The 16596-nt window shown below is 32.5% G+C and overlaps 1 protein-coding gene across 1 annotated transcript; it reads right to left on the bottom strand.

Moving 5' to 3' along the window:
• Positions 1-1337: 1337 nt before the first annotated feature.
• Positions 1338-14329, bottom strand: LOC134235117 (uncharacterized). The gene is made up of 4 exons (XM_062717228.1): positions 14173-14329; positions 10356-10499; positions 2819-3049; positions 1338-1530 (listed from the first exon to the last, which is right to left on the bottom strand). Exons 1-4 carry the CDS (start codon positions 14201-14203, stop codon positions 1496-1498), a joined length of 441 nt encoding a protein of 146 aa, XP_062573212.1. The 5' UTR covers positions 14204-14329; the 3' UTR covers positions 1338-1495.
• Positions 14330-16596: the final 2267 nt, after the last annotated feature.

The following is a 16596-nucleotide window of genomic DNA, read 5'->3' as shown; positions in this document are numbered from 1 at the left end:
CAGACAGACACGACAAGAACTCTATACCCCCGAAACTTCGTTTACGGGGGCAAAAAATCCAAAACCAATTCCATCCATTAACCACTGAGAATTTTTGTTATCGCCTGGTCCCCTGAACTCCTTATACACGTATTTTTTGCAGTTACCATCATTTGTTTTGGAATGTTGTATCTTATAGGTGTGCATTGAGGTTTTGGACTTTTCGTTTCACCCTAGGGGTGATTGTGGGAGGGGGGGGGGGATAAAACTTGTTATTATGCGCCCGAATCGATAAATCCAGGGCGTATATTGTTTTTGTCCTGTCTGTTTGTCTGTTTGTCTGTCTGTCTGTTGTCAACTTTAACCTTCACCATAACTTATGAACAATAAGAGATAGAGACTTCATATTTGGTATGCATACTGCACTAATTAAATTCTCTCAAATTACATCAAGGTCAATGACCTTGTACCTTGACTGTGACCTATATGCTAAAAAAAGCTTTTTTCGAATTTTTGCCATAACTTTTAAACCATAGGAGATAAGGACTTCATATTTGGTATGCGTACTCCACTAAAAATTAAGTTCTTTCAAATGACATCAAGGTCATTGACCTTGTGACCTTGACTGTGACTATTTACTAAAAATAGCTTTTTAGAATTTTTGCCATATCTTTTGAATCGTAGGAGATAGGGACTTCACATTTGATATGCATACTCCACTAATAAAGTTCTTTCAAATGACACCAAAGTCAATGACCTTGTGAACTTGACCATGATCTATATGCTAAAAATAGCTTTTTCGAACTTTGTTGCCGCCGGGCGCATAGTGTTTCACAAACACATCTTGTTTTTTTCATGCAAAAGTCTGGTTTCTTGAATTCTTCATACCCTTCTCTTGTCCTCCAATCATAGTTTGAAATGATGTAATTGAGAGTCATGCAGTAAGATTCCAGAGTTTTGATGTTCACCCTGGAGGCAAATGGGCGTCAAAAATGTTTTCTGTAATTCGTTGCTTCCCTGAACTCCTTTTACATTTTTTATAGTGACTGCAGTGACCAGCTCATATTTTGAAATGTGGTTGGGAGTGTGTTTTTAGATGTGCAATAAGGAATGTTTGTTTTTACCCTAGGTTTGAAAGAGGTTAAAAAGCGTCGTATTTTTGAAAAAAAAAAAACGCCTCCTACTTTCTCTAACATTTTTTTTTTTTTGCAGAAGCTGATGCACAATTTAGAATGTGATTGGGAGTTTTGGAATTTGATTTTCATCCAACGGCTTAAAATATTTTAATATCACATAAAGCTTCAAATTCATTTATTGTATAATGAAATATGCATCCAGACCCTTTAGAAACATGTTCATGTAGAAAACTAGTACATGTATATACATCATAGAACAGCTTTGCTATATACCATTGTGAAAATTTTGATGGCCCCGAAATCAAGACAATAATCTGATAGGTATAATGATTGGAAATGTACATTGGAATTCACCGACATGATGTCTTTTGGAATTCTTCTCAATTTTCCTTCTTTCTATAGACAGCAACAAACTCTGTAAAAATAGGAACAGCATTCAATGACGAACCTAAGTAAAAACGCACGAAGAAGGAGAATATATATTTGGAGGCAAACACTTACGTGCATGTTTTACTGTCTGATGAGAACATTTGGTTTTACGTTTGCAGTCTGGCCAATCAGAAGGCTAGAAATTGTGTGTTTTGTTGTTCATTGACCCTACCTTGTGGTATTTGCTTAAAATTAGTTCATTCAACCGAGATTTAATTTCACTACGGACAGGCCTTTTATTTCTAATACGGCAATAAAATAGCGTAAGGAAAGGTTTCTTACAAATTCAATGTTTCATTTAAGTTGGCATTAAAAATTGTATTCCCTGAACAAACTATTGAATGAATAGTAAGTAAAGATTTGCTTAACAAACTCAGAGAAAGACAAAATGACCTCAGAAGTCCATTGAACAATATAAACTTTGAGCAGAGTAACCACGGACCTCCTAAACATCAGAGTTGGGATCAGGTGCCATGGCGGAGTGAGCATCCTCTGTCGACTGGAGACACCTGCCGATTGCCTCTTGATATGATCGGGAAAAAGAAAATGTGTAGAAATTCATTGTGTAAATAATTGCCTAACAATTTGTATGCAAAAAGTCAGCTAATATTCGACTTAATGATTGTTTTTGCTGACAAGGTCATTGTACTGAATATAGTTTGCCAAACTAGTGTCTTGCAGTGGCTTAGAAGAAACTACTTGTATATCAAATGTATTTCTCTAGTATACCCGCTTCTCGTATCGCAGATCTCTTTTGTTTCGCCGTGGTTGTACTTTTAAAATTGATTTGTCTAATATGAAGATTACATGTAAATCATCAAATTTCTGACTTCAATTTCTATATTCATGTACAAAGCTGAGAGGTAACAAAAATAATCAACCTTAAGGAGGCTGGCGGGTCAAAAATTTAATCTTAAATTAACCACCAGATTTAACTTATTTTTTTAGATATGGTATATTTAACTGTCAACTATCATTTGGCAAAGAAAAAATTCATATATTTTAGTTTTAAAATTTTATCATTTTGTATATCTTTATATGGAGCTCTCCTTTTAAAGGAGATTGAAATAGTCTAAAAATGGCTGCCACCCCCTAGCCTCGTTAAGAATTTATAATAATAAACGAAATGATTAATGACCAAGGCAAAGCTGACCCTGAAAACACCATAGGTGAGTTCAGCTGCATGGAGGTGTAAGCATCCTTTTGTCGACCATCTTATCACAGCTCAACTTAAATGATCTCTGTTGGATATTTAATAAAAATTCAACCAATACCGTCAAACGTGAGTTCCCCGTCGCCGTCTGTGTCCCCCTCCTTCACCAGTTCGTCAGCGTCTGACCGCGAGATTCCCATCGTCTTGGCAATTTCTTTGGCTGTGATAGTTCCGTCACCGTTAACGTCCATCTTTGCAAAGCATTTCTCCAGAAATTGTATCTCCATAATCTGGCCCTCCAGTTGCTCCACCATCATTTTCTCATACTCCTTATAGCTTAGATAATCGTCACCTGTATAAGACATTAAGCATGAAAAGAAAGCCCCTCACAATCGCTTATTCTCGATAAAACAGAATTAATAGTGAGGGGAAGGGGGCACCGATGGATTTAACAGATTATACATGTACAGCAACTGTGAACCCCAATTGTTAAAGGCATTGCAGATAGAACAAGCCGTTTAAAAAATGATGATGTCTGTAAGTGGCTGCTTTTTCAAAAGTATGTCAAACTCAAACTAAAGGATTAGATAATTGGGTAAAAAAAAATTATTGAAACCTAAAGAAAGCTTTTTCACGATGCATTCAAGAGTGCAACTTGACAGACTGAGCAGCCATTTTTGGTAAGTTTTGGCCAAAATTAAAGTTTTACAAAGGTACTTCAAAGTGAGAAATCAAGGGGTCAAAAATATTTATATGCAAAGAAAGGTGTGGTCAAAAGCAGTATAAATCTGAAATATAAAAGCCCTATCATCAACCATTGAAAAGTTTTGGTCATTGTTAAAGTTTTATATTCGGCGGACAAAGGTAGAAAAAATCCAAGGTCGTAGGAATTTAATTGGGGATTCTGCCGTGCCCCTTACACCAGAAGTTTCGCCGATATACACATACTGGGTAGTATTGAAAACAAAGATACTATTATGCCTGTGCCCCCAAAATGACGTATGATGACTTTTTTCTTTTCTGACTTGTCTAGGAATTTTGGTAGAACTTCCATGGACTGAAAATATTTGCCTGTGTCCCTCACCCCCAAACTGAACTTGCTACTTACAGACCTGAAAATACAATTTTAAGGTCATGAGGTAAGATCTGTTTGTATCAAATCAGAGGTCTTTTACAAGGAAACACACGTGCAATATAGATGCCTTATAGCATCAATGATGACTTCATGTTCTTTATTATTAGATATATTAATTCAAAGGCATACACTTAATGTTATTGTCCAAACGCTACACAATTTGCCTTAAGGTACCCCGATCCTCAGCCAGACATGATAACTCTTCTTCTTTTTTTTGTAATTTAATTCTAAAAGTCTCAAAATAAAGCGGGAAAATTATGTTTTTTCAAGCAAAATTTTCATTTTATATCTCACATTGTCTTTCGAGATTCTTTGAAGTTCTCAGAAAGGTTCCGGTGTTATCAAAGAAGAAATTTTTACCTCATAAAAGTATTTTGAAAATTACATATTTAATGAAATTGTGCGATTTCCTCAAGAGCCTCGATACCTATAATTTTTATTTCTGAAATTTGTTAAATGTTCATCAAATTTGAATTGGAAAATGCAAAGTAGGTGTTTTTATTCACATTTCCTATATAATGATTTACTTTAAAGGTGAAGTTTGAAGAATTATCGTGGATAAAAACACACTACTTTGAGAATTCAAAGATATTTTTGTAAGCATTTTCAATAAGTCAGTCCTAATTTTCAGAATCTGAGGATTGGATTACGTTAATTCGCATGTTGCAGTCAATGTTTCATATAAATCAATGACCTTACGTTCCAAAATTAGTTTAATTACTTTTTGTCTGCGGGTGGACTTTTACACAGGAAGCAAACAAGACAAAAAATCTCTGCAGCTTCACAAGTTAAGTTGCAGGTGTGAAGTAATGCAGACACCTGCTGCTTCCGAACAGAACCACAAGATCAATGGTTTTTCCTCTGATAAAAATCTTGAAAACTGATTGGTCGAGAAGAATACTGTATCAAACCGTATCATGATGCCTACATATTTGATATTGTCAGAATGCCCCCTAACTGACAAATCAGTATCCCCCTTCAAGTGACCAGTTTCCGTTAGCTTCAGACAATAATGCAAAGGATCAACGGGAGAGTATTTAAGTGCCATGTAATGATTTATTTAAAGTTGATAATTCCAACTTCAAAGTTGGTAATTGAATAAATCCAACTTTTATGTTGGCTTTTCTAACTTCAAACTTGATAATTCCAACTTTAATCTTGGCTTTCCCAACTTCAATCTCGGTTTTTCCAACTTTAATTTGGCTTAAATTTTAGCTTAGAATGAACTTTACGCTTTTTTATACTTTAATTTTTGATTTTCAAACTTTAGATTTTCAAAGTTGGTAATTTCTATTTTAATTTTGGCTTTTCCACGTTTGTACGGCTTTATTTTTTTATGCGTCATACCAGTATTCAAAAACAATGAAGCTGGATTCGTGTTGCCGTTCTGAAAGAAACGATTTAGTAAATTGAAAGTATTATGAAAGAAGGAATTCCATCGTGTTTCCGCATACAGAGTTGATCTATTTAGTTCTGTTAAGGTGAAATATCCCTCTACTGGTCCGTGTAACACTTAACAATTCAAATTTCTAAAACGATTTAGAGTTTTAGAATGTTAATCTAACAGTTCAAAGTTCTAAATTTCAAAAACTCGAACTGATTTTGTACATTAAAATTTGATATTTTAGTTCAAAAATCTAAAATTTGAAAGAAGACGGGGGGATAAGGCGGCCTATAATGCGACAGATAAGAAGTGAGAATTTTAATCTCAATTAAATCCAAATTTTATTTGATAGTTCATCTAATATTAAGGTATTCTTTATGTAAAATCTGTACAATTTACAAAAATCTCACAAAAACAGAAAATATTTGCCTATGAAAAAGCTTACACACACTAAAAAGAACAAAAACGATCATTTTCTCGTATTTTAACAAAATTTTTCAATATTAGTGGGTCTTCGCTCCATTTTTTTGAAAGATGATCCTAAAAGTTTGCAATAAAATACACATTTTTTAGTTTACAAAAACATGGAGCGATGACCCACTATACCTTAAAAGTACACTTTTATTACACAACATTCGCATCTTTCCGAGAAATACTTCAAGTCCATTAAGTCGCGGGTCATATCACAAACATGATTTAAATGTCCAAAATCACCATGAGTGATGTAGCATAATGGTTAACGCATTAGTCTGAAAGCAGTATGCTATTGATACGTCGGATTTTTATTGCTAGGGTTCGAATCCCACAAATACCATCTATTAATTTTATGAAAGAAAATTTTTTTACGAGATTTTTTTTCTCTCAGAAAAGTTTTTTTTTCTCATAATTTCAAAAATTTCAGTAATTAGAAGTTAATTGAAATACTCAATTCACATACTGAATATGATTTCTTAATATCGGACGCTATAGGCATTCTACCCGCCTTGTTCCCCGATCTTCTTTCCAAAAAGGTTTTAGAATTTTAATCTTTTAGATTTTTACCTTAAATGGTCAAAATTTAAATTTCCAAGAACGATTTTTGGAATTAAACATTTGAGTTTTTAGTCTACCGTTTGTTCAGAAAGTTTACACTTAACAACCTATAGTTCAGTAATATTTTTCGTCTTTTGATTATTTAGAATTAGCTTCATACTTCTAAACTCCAGCTCTGAAACGTTAATGTTTTTAGAAATTTGGAATCTTGATTCAGATGTTCTAATTTCAATTAAATAACCTAAACACTTTGAGTTTTAGAATTTTACTTTAAGTATCCAAAATATTAAATCTCCAAACCCAATTTGAATTTTGAATATCAGTTTAATATTCTAACTATCAAAAAGCTCTTTTGCTTAACCTAAAGTGTTTTTGAAATAGTTTCAAAATTCAAATCAGCTTTGGAAATTGATATTTTGGATATTTGAAGTAAATATCTAAAAACTCCCCAAGTGTTTTGGTTTTTGAAATATGAATGTTTGAATCAAAGTTCTAAAGGAGTATATATAATAAGAGCCAATTTTGGCCCCCTAAAATCAACATTTTAGAATGACATTCAGATATGTTTTATTTATATTTATTTTGTAGAAGAGATTATATTAGAAATATTTCCAATATATTTTTCACATAAATATGCACTCACTAGCTGTAAATGACATGAGAAATAATGCTATTTTTGCTATCTAACAAAAAAGCCAAAAATATGCCTTTTTCTTGATGTTTTTGTTTATGGGAAACATAGAGCGCAGTGTAGAACATACATAATTTTTCTGTCACTAATTAGTATTGAATAGATACATCTTTGGTAAAAATATAAATCTTGTTCTAGGCTGCGCTCTATATTTTCCGAAAAAAAAACTGCTTGAAAATAAGCAGTTTTATACAAAATACGCTAAAATGGCGGGAAAACGTGATTTTTATGATGTCATATTTCTTAAATAACGGCATTTTGATCAAAATGAACATGACCAATAAAGGTCGCATATTTAGCTGTACAGATTAAATCTATATATAAAGTAAAATTAAGATATTCATTTTAAGGGGCCAATTGAGACACTTACTATATATCACTCTTTCAAAAAATCTAAAACGTTTTGAAAGTTGAAATTTAGAAGTTTGAATTAAATTTTGAAATATCAAAAGTCGAAAACACTGTTCTGAACTTTAGATTGTTAAGCGTACACTCTCTAAGCAAATGGTAGATTACAAACTCAAAGTTTAAAATACAAAATTTGTTTTTGGAAATTTGAATTTTTAATGTTTAAGGTAAAAATCTAAAAACTTAAAACTTAAAACTCTAAAACCTGTTTGGAAATTTGAAAATTCAGGTATTTGAACCAAAATATTAATTTTCAATATACCAGATCAGTTTGAATTTTTGAAATTTAGAAATTTGAACTAATATATTAACATTCTAAAACTCTAAATCATTTTAGAAATTTGAATTGTTAAGTGTTACACGGACCCTCTGCTCCAAATATCATCATTTTTTTTTAAAATTCCAAACATTGATTTTCATCAATAACAGTAGCATTATATTCAAATGGAAAATAGTTTGAAGCATGTCCAAAGCGTTTCTTACTTTTTCAGAGATGAATATTATGTCTAATCATGATGTGAAGAAAATTTGATATGGATTAGAAATATCAATAATTTTTTTTATCTCACAATAAAATTAAGAGTATGAGGGGTCCGTGTAACACTTAACAATTCAAATTTCTAAAATGATTTTTCATTTTAAACCTTTGAGTTTTTAACCTACTGTTTGTTCAGAAAGTTTACGTTTAACAATCTACAGTTCAGTACAGTTTTAGGAGTTTTGATATTTCAAAATTTACGTCTAACTTCTAACTTTCAACTTTAAAAACGTTTTAGATTTTTTGAAATTTAGAATTTTTAATTAAACATTCAAATTTCAGGTAAACAAAACACTTTGAGTTTTTAGATTTTTACTTCAAATATCCAAAATATCAAAATTTCAAACTGGATTGGAATTTTGAAAACTTCTAAAAACTCGAAATGTAAACACTGTTTTGGTTATTTAAAAGTTGAGTGTTTGAATCAAAATTCTAAATTTCTAAAAATCTAAAACGTTTGAAAGTTGGAATTTGAAGTAAATTATAAATAATCAAAAGACGAAAAATGTTATTGAATTTTAGATTGTTAAGCGTAAACTTTCTGAATAAACGTTAGATTGAAAACTCAAAAGTTTAAAATATAAAAATCGTTTTTGGAAATTTGAATTTTGAACATTTAAGGTAAAAATCTAAAATATTAGATTTTCAAAACTTGTTTAGAAATTTGAAAATTTAGGTTTTTGAACTAAAATATTAAATTCCAATATACCAAATCAGTTTGAGTTTTTGAAATTTAGAAATTTGAACTAATACATTAACATTCTAAAACTCAAAATCATTTAAGAAATTTGAATTGTTAAGTGTTACACGGACCATGAGGTATATATGTAAATAATGTTTAATGTCATACCTATCTAATTCTGATTAGAAAACATAATGAAGAAGTTATAGAAATACTGAGTAACTTAATCTTCACAGTTTAAAGGATCTTAGTTTAAATGTTTTAGGTAAACTATTATAGATAATTAATGAAAATGAGCAATAGAAACTAGAAATCAACATCTGTACATTAGTTTAAATTTGTTTGAGTTGACTATAAAATTGTCCTCATTAAAGAATTCTGTACATTCTGACAAGATAATCCATTGAATTTTATGAAAAATTGTCTTCAGAAAGTTATCTCTCTTATCAGAGGGATAATAAACCTTAAACTGTACTTGTAGCGTATAATACAGTGATAATTAATCATATATAGTATCAAACACCTATTAATGGTCTCATTTCTTTACGCTTATTCTCTCATACAAATTAAAATGTCTGTTCTCTTAAACAGGTCTGGTTGAAGTCTTGTCATATACGGAATTGTATGAGATTCTCTACATAATTATATCAGATGGATCAAAAGATATAATATTATGTTAAAAGCTTTCAATAAAAAAAGGTAGAAGTTATATATGAGGTCATAATGAAGGTCAAGATAAAAGAAACTGCACAGATTAATTGTTCAACAATACACTTCAGTGTATTAATTTTGCATAAATAAAGTTGGCAATAATTTAAAACAAAGGAAAAAAAGCTACCGAAAAGAACTTAAAAAGTTCAAATTAAAGTTAGAAAAGTCAACTTCAAAGTTGAAAAAGCAAAAAAGAACGTTGGAATTTCCGACTTAAAAGTTGTTAAGTTGTTGAATTACTAACTTCAAAGTTGGAAAAGCCAATTTAAAGGTCGCCCGCGTGGCGCCTATAGCAAATCGACTAGACGCATCCTTAAAGTCTATTGACCGAACACCATCTCTATTGAAGGACTAATAAAGGGCCATCTTAAAGAGACCCAGCCGAAGACTTTTCATCTTGCTTCAAACAACATTTGAAAGACATTGGTGAAACATTTCATCATCAGCGTGTTTTTAATCATGACAAAGAAAATATGAATCTAAATATACTCCTAGATCAGATGTGTGCAATACTTCCTTACAGCTTTATTCTTGCCAATAGTCTATTAAGAGTTATATTATTAAGAAAGAGGGTATGATAAACTTGGGAGACAGCTTACAAGATAAATCGGATTTAAGGTCAAAACCAAACATACACAGGCTTTATGAGAAAAACCACTAGCACCAGAAATCTAGTATTGATCAAGGCAAATGAGGATGTAGAGGAGTTCACATAACTGGGTAACAAGGGCATCACAACGGGCGACTGTGACAAGGAAGCCGACACATCGGTCACAATCAGGCTTTTGCAATTTTGAAGACCATATTGAGACCCGCAGCACTGTACATCCACACCAAGATCAGGATCTCCGACAGCAAAAAGTCCCCCGGTATGGATCAGAGCCTAAAAGTTTTTCTGGCGATTTAAAGAAAACTCGAAGTATTCCAAAACCAAATCCCTTAGACGCATCCTTGAGGTCTTTTGAATAAACACCATCTTTAATGAAGAACTAATAAAGAAACTGGGATACCAACAATATCAAAGATCATCGAATCTATTACTATTGAATTCAAAATTTAAATCTGATTTTAACTCACCGTCGTCGTCGATTAGCTTGAACATCTCCTTAACCTGGGCTGTGGTCACATTCTGACCCATTTTATTGGCGGCGTCCCTGAACTCTTTGATTGACAGGCGCCCATCTCCATTCATGTCCATGGCACGAAACGACGCCTTAATTTCTGTAAATGTAGACTTTTTTCATTTAAAGAATTCCTTTTGAAAACATAGGTAATCAGAGATTACAGAGCTCACCTCAACGAATGTTGTCTTTAAGTAAGGTAAATGTCACAAAATTACCCAACAAAAAGTGTACATCCATAAATGCAAAATTTATGCAATTTTGATCTAAAACTTTGGAATAGACCTATATAAAAACTTCAAACTAGTTCTTCTTCACGAAAATGTGATCAAAATCCAGCATCTGAAACAAGCTAGTTTAAGAGTTTTCATCCCTTGATGCATCATTTGGGCAAGTTTGGTTTATTTAAGCCTTATAGTTTCTTGGTGATAGACCTGCACCTATAACTTTTACCTGGTCCATTATCTGGAAATATATGTCGAATTCAGCATCCGGAGCAAGTCCATTAGTATGCATCCTAAGATGTATCATCCATGCGAGTTTGCACAACATATGGCTAATAGTTACTTAGAAATGAAACTTGCATAAAAATTTAACCTTTTCACTCATCCAGAAAAAAATGTAGGTGAGATTCAGCATCTGAAGCCAGCCTTGTAGAATGCAACCTTAGATGTATCATCCATGCAAGTTTGGTCATTAAAGAGCTCATAGTTACTTGGAAATGAATCCAGCATCAAAAACTTTAACCTGTTCACTCATCCAGAAAATGTAGGTCAGATTCAGCAAGTCTGGTAGTATGCATCCTAAGATGTATCATCCATGCAAGTTTAGTCGTTATAGGGCTCATTGTTACTTGGAAATGAAACCTGCCCGAAAAACTTTAACCTGTTCACCCATCCACAAAATGTAGGTCAGATTCAGCATCCAAAGCAAGTCTGGTAGTATGCATCCTAAGATGTACCATCCATGCAAGTTTGGTCATTATAGGGCTCAATGTATCTTGGAAATGAACCCTGCACCAAAAGCTTTAACCTTTTCACTCAACCGGAAAATGAAGGTCAGATTCAGCATCCGAAGCAAGCCTGGTAATGTGCATCCTTAGATGTATCATTCATGCAAGTTTGGTCAACATAGGGCTTATAGTTACTTGGAAATGAGACCTGCACCAAAAACATTAACCTGTTCACTCAACTGGAAAATATAGGTCAGATTCAGCATCCGAAGCAAGCCTGGTAATGTGCATCCTTAGATGTACCATCCATGCAAGTTTGGTCAACATAGGGCTTATAGTTCCTTGGAAATGAGACCTACACCAAAAACTGCACCAAAAATGTTAACCTGCTCCAAAAACATTAACCTGGGCATTCCTTTGGTGAAATTGCAGCATCTGAAACTTTGACTGGTACAATGAAACACATTAGAAGCATCTTCCATGCATGTCTAATCAATATAGGACACAGAAGTACTTTAAAAGAAAACTGCTCCAAAACACTTAACCTTAACCTGGGACGCCGACACCGACGCCGACGCCGAGGGTATTACATAAGCTCCCCCAACTTCGTTGAGGTGAGCTAAAAATGGCCTTAGAATAGGATTTTCCAACGATTATCCAACACTACAATTTTTCGGGGGAATTCTAGTACCTACAGTGTTCGCTGTGTTCTATATATCTAATTAAATTCCCCTAAGAGCTTATCCCCCAAATAAAAATTAGTAGTCAGGGGCGTAGCTGCCTATACGCCAGCACGCCATGGCGTGCACATCTTTTAGTCCCAAAAAAAATTACTGTGCATTTTTATAAAATTTATTATTAAAAAAATGATTATATCGTCATATAAAAAATTAAATTCCAAAAAGATTCCGTGTAAACTTACTATGCCTGCAGGCCTAACGTTATATATGTAATACCTATAGTTAATCCGGATTTACAAACTCTTCTCATAAAAATTCCAATTAAAAGGCGCGTAACTTTGGCAAGCCCTTTTACTATTTATTCGTGAAATAAAAATTTTCTCTCAATAAGAGAAAAGGCTAAACGATAAAACACGAAACATGACGCCGCACGTTTTGGGGAAATTAAATTTGCTGGATTGAAATTGTTTTGTTTTATTTTCATTATTTAAAAATTAGACAAAAAATGGAACTAAAAATACCTTTTTAAAGTAATCACAAAAATTCAGACAATGCACATGATTTTATAAAAAAAAAAAAAAAACATGAATATTTTTTAAATATTAATAGATCTATTATTTTTTGGTGTCATGAATCAAAATATCGCGAAGTTGACTTCATCTCGTAGCATACGTTATATATTTTAAAATACCGTAAATTTTGTTCAGTCTAATAGTGAAAACCCAGGAGCTTCCGGGGGCTTCGCCCCCTGGGCCCCTATCAGGGCTTCGCCGTGGACCCACTAGGGGGCCCCAAGGCGGCCCCCAGACCCCCTGCCTTTTTTGGCGTGCACATCATTTTCGTCTAGCTACGCCCCTGGTAGTGTTACTATTTATGAAATGGGGGGAACGCATTGTTTTATGCATGTGTCCTTTCTTCAAGATAGAAAACATCATAAATCACTTCTAATTTCATATCATGAAACATATGGAGAAAATAAATGAGAAAATCCTTAATTTAACATCGTGAAGACTAATACAAGTTCTTCAGCATTAACATTTGCGATGGAAGAGATATTTATAAGCTTTGACTGAAGTTGAATTTCATTATTGCCGTATATAATAGTCATGCATTTGATTGTGTAGGTCTTTCCTAAGAAAAAAAAATCATAATACTTTATTAAAGTCTAACTTATTGATCTTAACAATTCAAATTACACACAAATCCTTTATCAAATTTAAACATTTTAACAGCAAACTAAAATTCCCAAAAATACAACTCACATTGCTTTAAACTAGATTTAATCATAATGTTTCAATACATATGACCTAGACGAAATCAAAGGTTCAAACTCAAGTCAAAGTAACACAATAAAAAAAATTGATATAGTAGATTTATCTTGATAACATAAGTTTAGATTATTTTAAAGAGTCAGACCGCTCGACATTTAAAAAGGGTTCAAAGCGTTTACAGGCAATCTCCTCTAAAACATGCACAAAAAGTTTCCTCATTAAGGATACATAACACACAAAAAAAATTAATTCATGGATTGATATACATGTATACTATATTTTTGACTGATTTTGAATGGAAATAAATAATTAATCCATAAAATATTTAGATATGCGATTTTTTTTTTAATCTTTTTCTATGTTATTCTTTTAAAAAAATCTACACATCTTTTTGACTTTGTGATCTTTTTTAAAACTCGTCCACTTTACCTGAAAAAAATATTATTCAGATTATCTTTTTAAATATTTATCTCTCAGAAATATTACTGATACCTGAAAAAAGTTTTTCGTGTTATTTATCCTTCATTCAAAAGTAGGAGTCTACATGGAAAAATGATTTTTGACCCCCTTCCCTTCCAAAAAGGTTGACTTCTCTTAAGACCTTAATAAGAAAAACAATGTAGCTAAGCATAAACGGTTATTTCTGCTTCTTTGTGTCTGTACAACATTTATTCCACGGTTTAAAAGTCTTAATTCTTTTTCCTGCTAACAGATTTTGGCACTTGACTCCCTAAACCACTAAATTCTATAGATATCCATTCGCTTATAACTGATATGAAACTGATCATTTTTGCTGATTATTCTTAAAATTACCAACAGATAAAATTTTATTTTATAAACAAATAAATTAGAAATTTGATTTTTTCATACCTTTATACTGGTCTTTAGTAAGGAGAGACATGGGACCTCACTGTGCTTTACCGACACCAGATATAGCTACCATCGAAGCGAGGGGTGCTTTAGATTTGTACCTGAAAATAAAAAAAATCAACTTTTATCAAGGGAGGAAAGCGTTAGGAAAACCTGCAAACTGTTTACTCAAAATTTATGTTACTAGTATTAGTTTATATGATGCACATTTTACTCCAAAGCGCATTTACAAAAATTATCTCATTCTTTTTTTATTATTATCTGATTGAATGGCGCAAATATTATTAAACAAACGTGGGACTTGTGTACTCTAAACAAAAACTTATTGCTCTTTTCATAAACATTTAAGATACTATCTTAGGAGGAATTATTTTGTTGAGATAAGATGCAAATAAGAGGTGCATGAAAAGAATAACTGTAGGAGTTTAAATCTACATAATGTATTAAGTACTTATGTACAATGGTTCTATATAACTCAGTTGTTTAACAGGATAAAAAACACGTATTGTCCCTTGTCCCTTTTGTTAAATATTCCGCACATACTTATATTTTAGGAGAAGATACACATTACCAAAGGGTTTTTTTTTTAATTCATAACTTTTCTTCTTATACCTTCCCTTTTAATGTCGTCATGTTCCGGATTCTTATTTGTCCCCCGCTTGAAAAGTTTGGGATATTAGTTTGGGTTTGTCCGTCCGTCCGTCTTTCTGTCTGTCTGTAACGCTTTCGTTTCCACACGATATCTCGAGAACCCTTTGAGCTTTTGCAATGGAATTTAGCATAGCAACTCCCTATGGACTAAAAAAGAACCCTATTGATTTTGAGGTCAAAAGGTCAAAGGTCAAGGTCATAAATAAGCAAATTCTGTCTGTTAAAACACTTTCGTTTCCACACGATATCTCTAGAACCATTTGAGCTATTGCAATGAAATTTTATGTAACAACTCCCTGTGGCCTAATGAAGACCCCTATTAATTTTGAGGTCAAAAGGTCAAAGTTCAAGGTCGTAAATTTGTACATTCTCTCTGTGTGTAACACTATCATTTTTGGGCGATATTTCAAGAAGATTTTGAGCTTATGCAATGTAATTTTATACCAAAACTCCCTAGGACCTCTCTCACCCCTCTCAAAGTGCCCCGCCCCGTTTGTTTTATTAGTATTTATAGTATTACATGTCGCTATTTTTAGCACAGGGGCATGAGGAGAGTAATTGCGTATAAAACAGGTTCTCAGCGGACTTTATGTTCTTATTACATCTATTAGAACTGTTTAATATAGGCTAAATAAATCAAACACCATGGATTGTGTAAAATTTTGAGAATACCGAACATGAATATATACATGTATATGAATCCAGTTCTGCATATACTTGACACCATGTAAAGCGATTCCGTGGTCTAGTGGTATGTGTCTCGCTTCGCATGTAAGAAGTCCCGGGATCAAATCTCGGTCAATCCCCCCCCCCTTTTTTTTAAATACTTTTCTTTTTTTTTACTAAATGATAGTATTCAGCATGTGAAATGAAAAATTTATGAGGTTATAAAATCATCATTACAGTGTGATGAATATTCCACATGAAAAGAATCTTCTATACACATAATAAAGAATAAGCAATCAAATCTCTATATGCATATTGACATACATGTATTTTATTTGCTTCAGTATACATGTATACATTTAATAATTCTACAAATTCAGTCAGGGGAATCCGACTTTTTCCCTTAGCAGGGGACACGAATTCTCTGAATTAGCTTGTTTAGATGTTACCACTGAATTCTGCTAGGTGTCTGTGGGCACCAAGTTTCAAAGGATCATACAAATGTAAACTTGATTTTAACTTTTGAATTGATCAGGTATAATTACACTATCAAAAATGAATTTAGAAATCTTTAAATCAAATATTTGAGGTTCTCTCAAAGTATTCAAAATAAATTCAATATTATATTTCAAATAAAGCCTTTAGATTGAAATCAAGCTTTCAATATGACAAATTCGATCTTATGTTAATAGAACCCCATATCACATGCATATATAACATTGATGTAAAACTGGCATCAAGATCTCAGTAATATAAAATGATACGTGCCTGTCCCGTTAAGTGAACTAAATAAGTCCAGGATCTCCTACGTAATCTTTTGCATATCACAAACAAAGCCTTTGTGTAATAAACATAGCACGTAACTTGAAGAAAATGGCACCGTTTCTGAGAGGAAAGATAAACGTTAAAGGTCCTTATTTTTAATACCCAGTAAGTCCTTTAATTCAAATCCCTTCAATTTACTACACTTTCAAAAAACTAAATGGATTGGTAATTAAGTTGGTGTTAATCGTTTGATATACATCCCTTTTTAAAATACCAGAGGATTTGTATAATGAAAAAGAGATTATCTGCCTTTTCAAGTTTTCTTGAAATCAAAAATTGAGA

This window comes from Saccostrea cucullata, unplaced genomic scaffold (genome assembly GCF_032062105.1).
Source record: "Saccostrea cucullata isolate Sc308-1 unplaced genomic scaffold, CSIRO_AGI_Scuc_v1 ctg1201, whole genome shotgun sequence".
Taxonomy (NCBI): Eukaryota; Metazoa; Mollusca; class Bivalvia; order Ostreida; family Ostreidae; genus Saccostrea; species Saccostrea cuccullata.
Note: the sequence above shows the minus strand (reverse complement) of the source record. Positions and strands in the feature narration are given on the sequence as shown.